General features: G+C 63.9%; 1 protein-coding gene across 1 annotated transcript; it reads right to left on the reverse strand.

Moving 5' to 3' along the window:
• Positions 1-19: 19 nt before the first annotated feature.
• Positions 20-4,192, reverse strand: AK1 (adenylate kinase 1). The gene is made up of 6 exons (XM_014945947.1): positions 4,141-4,192; positions 2,414-2,464; positions 1,542-1,705; positions 1,208-1,324; positions 571-762; positions 20-238 (listed from the first exon to the last, which is right to left on the reverse strand). The coding sequence occupies exons 1-6, from the start codon at positions 4,190-4,192 to the stop codon at positions 173-175; spliced, it is 642 nt and encodes a 213-aa protein (XP_014801433.1). The 3' UTR covers positions 20-172.
• Between the last annotated feature and the right edge of the window lie 1,073 nt (positions 4,193-5,265).

Below are 5,265 nucleotides of genomic sequence, written 5' to 3' on the forward strand. Positions count from 1 at the left end.
AAAAAGATAAAGTCTGGGCTCATTAAAGTGAACTTTACTGGGGAGAGACGGGAAAGAGCCAAACACAATGTCCTTGAAATTTCCTCCGCGCGGCTCCGTCCACGAAAACAGGATAAAGCCGCTTCCGCTGTCTCTCCGGAGCGCGCCCGGGGGGAGCGGGGCCGGGGGTCGGCTACAGGCTGTCGAGGTGGGAGCAGACCTGCTGGAAAACCTCCTCCACGGAGCCCTCGGCGTTGAGCTGGGTGCAGAGGGGTTAGCTGGGGGCTGGGGGGGGGGTCCCCCGAGGGGACAGCGCGACCGGAGCTCTTCCAGGGATGGTTTTTGGCCGTGGGTGGGGAGATCGGGGCCAGTTTAAGGCAAAGGGGTACAGGGCCACCCTTGGAGGGGTTTCTGTGTCGGAACTGAAGGGTCTGACCAGCTCCAAGGTGTTAATCCCACCCTGAACAAGCCATGATGGAGTTTTTTCCCTTTCCCTCATCACCCCCATCCATCATTTTCCTCCCCCTGGGACCACACGACCCCCAAGCCGTGGGGATGAAGGATTCCAACATCGGCCACGTCCCTGCTTACCTGGCGGACGATGCCTCTGCTCTTGTAGAAGGCAATGACGGGCTCGGTGGCCTTGTAGTAGGTCTCCAAACGCTTCTTGATGGTCTCCTCGTTGTCGTCTACCCGCCCGCTGGTCTCTCCTCGCTTCAGCAGGCGCTTCACCATCGTCTCCTTCCCCGCGTCCACGTAGAGCAGCAGCGTGGGGGCAGCGATCTGTGGGCAGGGAGGGGAACGGGGTTGTCACCATGTCAAGCTGGCATGGGGGGGAGATGGTGGCAGTGGGCATGGGGGGGGTCACAGATGTCCCCCTGCCGTCCTCTACCTCCCTCCGCATGGGTGTGGGGGCCATCTGGGCACCAGAAGGTGCAGAGGGACACCATGGCCAAGGCCTGGCTCCCTGCCATCACCATCACACCAGCACTGTGGCCATCCTCTGGATGTCAGCCTGAGGACATCCTGGAGAGGTGTCCCCCCTCCATTGCACCCTGCATGCAGGCTGTCCCTGAGGAAGGGGACCTTCTGGCTGGGACGATACCCGGTGTAGACCCTGTTGGGATGGAATCTTCACCGGGATGGGGAGGCAGGACTGCTGCTGGATGAAGCCCCTCTGCTGGATGGTGTGTGTCATGGCACGGCACGGCACAGCACCAGCTCTCACCTTCTTCTCAAACTCCTCTCCCTGCTTCACCTCGCGGGGGTAGCCATCGATGAGGAAGCCCTTGGACACATCCGCTTTGGCCATCATGGCATCCCGCAGCATATCCAGCACCGTGTCCTGGGGAGGAGGAGACAGAGCTGCCAGGGCTGACACGGGACAACACGAGCCCCCTCAGCACCCCCCAGTACCCCCAATCCCTGCTGCAACCTGGGGTGGCAGGGAGGGAGGTGTCCCTGGCCCACATGCCAACCCTCACCATAGCGTCTGGTGTCCCCACAGCCACCCCTGCCTGCACGCCCCACTGTGCCACAGCCAGTAGCCCACAAGGACTCACCAGGGGCACCAGCTCGCCCTTCTCCATGATGGCCTGCAGCTTCTTGCCCCGCTCCGAGCCCGAGCTGACCTCTGCTCGCAGCAGGTCCCCCGTGGAGAGGTGGGTGTAGCCATATTTCTGCACGATCTTCTCACACTGGGTGCCCTTCCCTGAGCCGGGGCCACCTGCAAGTCACACAAGGGCCACACGTGCCCCAAGCCATGGGTAAGGAGCTGGAGGGGTACATGGAAGCAGCAGCATGGTCCCATGGGAGTCCCCAGAGCCCGGTAGGATTGGGGTCTGTCCCCAAATCCAGCGTCAGAAGGATGGGAAGACCTGCTCCTGGGGTGGGCTGGGGGATGCCAGGTCCTTGGGGGATGCCAGGTCCTTGGGGGTGGCCATGGGGCTGCTGGCAACTGGCACAACCACTCTGATGGCACCCAGGACACCACCTCACCACACCAGGACACCACCACCAGCTGGACATCACCGCCTCAATGGCATGATGACATGACCCCATCAGCACCCACGACATCCTGCCTGATAGCACTCAGGACATCACCACCCCGTTGAGCACCCAGGACACCACTGCCTGATGGCAGCCGGGACATCACCCCTCAGGTGCTTACTGTCACACCACCCCAGACACTGCCACCCTATGCCTGGCCAGAGGTGCCCTCCAGGTCCCAGAGCACCCCATCATGGCCTTGAGGAGCTGGGCTGGAGCCACGGCCACCACAGCCCTGGGCACAGCTGAGGTCCCACAGCCTCAATGTCCAGCCCCAGCTCCCCAGCCCTGGGCACCAGTTGCCCCCCAACCCTGAAGGCACAGGGGGACAGGGCTGTGCTGTGTCCTTGACCCCATCAGCAGCAGGATCCAGACACCAACTTACCCACCACGAAGATGATTTTGTGGTTCTTGAGTTTTTCTGGGGGAGAGAAAGGAAATAATAATTATAGAAAGCCAGAAAGCATGTTGGGGAGCGAGGTGTCCAGGGCAGGTGTCCCCAGGGATGGAGGGGGACCCACCCCAGGCTCCCAGGGGGTAAAGGCAAAGTGGGAAGAAGCCCCGTGTCCCCCTTGTCCTTGTCACCTGGGCAGGTTGGGACGGCCGGGCAGGACATGGCTGGGCACAAAGACTCCACGGCACCGTGGCCACAGGGCTGGAATCCCACTGCCGTGCGGTGTCCAGGAAACGGCCACTGTCCACGGCTCCACCGCGGCCACAGCCATCCCCGTGGCCAGCTCCTCACCCCGGTGGGCTAACAGGGGCTGTGGCAGCCTTGGCTTGGTGGCGTGGCCACCTTGAGAGCCTGGCACAGCCCCTGGCAGTCCCTGAACCACAGCATCGGTCCCTGGGCTTGGTGGCCAACGTGCAGGTGGCACTAAGCGCCCTGTCCCCTGCCGAGCACCCAGCGCAGGGTCCCTCACCACCAGCCAGGACCTGGCCCAACCATGGCGTGGGGCAATGCTGGGGTGTGATGCTGGTGGGGGGGGAGACAGAGCTAAAAATAAAGCCAAGCCACTCCGAGGCCACTTTCCCATCTCCTGATTACAGCTGGCTGGAATTACAACTCCTCCGGCACCCAGCGATCCCCTGGGCTGGGGACAGAGCCAAGGGGCTGGCAGGGACCAAGGGGACGTGGAGCACGTTGTGGCTGGGGGGGCTGGAGGGACGTGGGGGACGGACAGAGGGGAGGGAGTCACGGGGAGGACATAAGGGAAGGGATGGAAAGGGGACGAGGGGAAGGATGGGATGTATGTAAGGGAGACAGAGGGTGGGGGGACAGGAATTGGCGGGATGGAGGGGATGGGTGCAGGGGGGACAGAAAAATGTTGGTGCCAGCAATCCCAGGGCTTGACACCCTCTACAATTAGGGACCCCAGGGTTCCTGCACCCATCCAGACCCTGCGGGGGCCACCCCAGGGCTCCGGCCCCGAGGCGCAGGTGGGACGTGACCCGGTGCCGGTTTCAGCCTGGCCATACTTAGCCTCTGCCCTTTCCCAGCTGTAACACAACCTCGTCAGCGACCACAGGCTCGTTTGGCCACAGGATGCCCCAATCCCAGCCACCCCGTCCAGCCGGTTTGGGGTGACGTGCTGTGGCCAAGCAGGTTGGGTGTTGTGGGACAGGGTGTGGGCAAACAAGGTGGCCAAACCCCCCCACACTCCTCCTCCCAAGGTGGGTGCAACGGGGTGCTGCAAGCCCCCCCCTCCACCTTTCCTTAGGGCACCCAAAATAAAACCAGCCCGCGGGGAGCTGGGGGGATGTCACCTCCATCGCTTGGTGTCCCGGTGACACCGGTCAACCCCAGGTGGTTTCCGGATGCCGGGCGGCACCCCGGGGCCACGGGGATGTGGTCAGGCAAGGGGAGGAAGCCGGTAACGTCACCGCACGTCACCCGGCATGGGGAAGCCCTCACCACAGCCGGATGGGGCGGGTGGCTGCCAGGAGCCAGGTAGGTGATGGCCATGGGAGCTGACATTCCCAGCTCTATATTTTAGGGCCAAGCTGGGGGTCGGGTCTTCCGCCACGCCGTTGGCGTGGCGGAAGACCCGACCCCCAGCTTGGCCCTAAAATATAGAGCTGGGAATGTCAGCTCCCATGGCCATCACCTACCTGGCTCCTGGCAGCCACCCGCCCCATCCGGCTGTGGTGAGGGCTTCCCCATGCCGGGTGACGTGCGGTGACGTTACCGGCTTCCTCCCCTTGCCTGACCACATCCCCGTGGCCCCGGGGTGCCGCCCGGCATCCGGAAACCACCTGGGGTTGACCGGTGTCACCGGGACACCAAGCGATGGAGGTGACATCCCCCCAGCTCCCCGCGGGCTGGTTTTATTTTGGGTGCCCTAAGGAAAGGTGGAGGGGGGGGCTTGCAGCACCCCGTTGCACCCACCTTGGGAGGAGGAGTGTGGGGGGGTTTGGCCACCTTGTTTGCCCACACCCTGTCCCACAACACCCAACCTGCTTGGCCACAGCACGTCACCCCAAACCGGCTGGACGGGGTGGCTGGGATTGGGGCATCCTGTGGCCAAACGAGCCTGTGGTCGCTGACGAGGTTGTGTTACAGCTGGGAAAGGGCAGAGGCTAAGTATGGCCAGGCTGAAACCGGCACCGGGTCACGTCCCACCTGCGCCTCGGGGCCGGAGCCCTGGGGTGGCCCCCGCAGGGTCTGGATGGGTGCAGGAACCCTGGGGTCCCTAATTGTAGAGGGTGTCAAGCCCTGGGATTGCTGGCACCAACCTCGGTGGGGCCACGGGGGGGCTGGGGGCAGCCCTGGCCCTTGGCATGGGCTCAGGGCCCATGGGCACAGGGTGACGTGGAGGTGGCTGGTGCCAAGGAGATGGGGAGGGGGTGCTGGTTGCAGTGTGGCCTGGGACTCCCCAAAAGCCATTGCAGGACACACCCCAGGGTGCTCCCACCAATCTCACCCCACTGCCAGCTCCAACCTCCCCCTGCCCCACACTCAGCCCCCCACCCATCCCTTCAGCATCCAGCTCCCCACCCACTGGGACCCCAGGCCCAGGACTGGGCATCTCCAGCACCTCTGCAATCCCTCCAGCACCAGCAAGAGGGAGCAGGGCCCCAGCACCGGCTCCAGCACCCCCTGCAACCCCCCTAATAGTCATGCAATGGCTCCAGCACCCCTGCAAGCCCCCCAGTATCCCCAGCAAAGCCCCCAGGCACCCCATGCAGTGGCTCCAGCATACCTGCAAGTCCCCCAGCACCACCCACAAGTCCCCC

This window comes from Calidris pugnax, unplaced genomic scaffold (assembly GCF_001431845.1).
Source record: "Calidris pugnax isolate Ruff unplaced genomic scaffold, ASM143184v1 scaffold22, whole genome shotgun sequence".
Classification (NCBI taxonomy): Eukaryota; Metazoa; Chordata; class Aves; order Charadriiformes; family Scolopacidae; genus Calidris; species Calidris pugnax.

What these genes read in the sequence shown, in the direction of transcription:
- AK1 (XM_014945947.1), bottom strand. Translation starts at nt 4,192, where the DNA reads ATGGGGAAGCCCTCACCACAGCCGGATGGGGCGGGTGGCTGCCAGGAG. An exon ending in GAGAGGAGTTTGAGAAGAAG is followed by an intron (nt 763 to 1,207) that starts GTGAGAGCTGGT and finishes CCCTGCCCACAG; the next exon opens with ATCGCTGCCCCCACGCTGCT. An exon ending in GCAGAGGCATCGTCCGCCAG is followed by an intron (nt 239 to 570) that starts GTAAGCAGGGAC and finishes CTCTGCACCCAG; the next exon opens with CTCAACGCCGAGGGCTCCGT.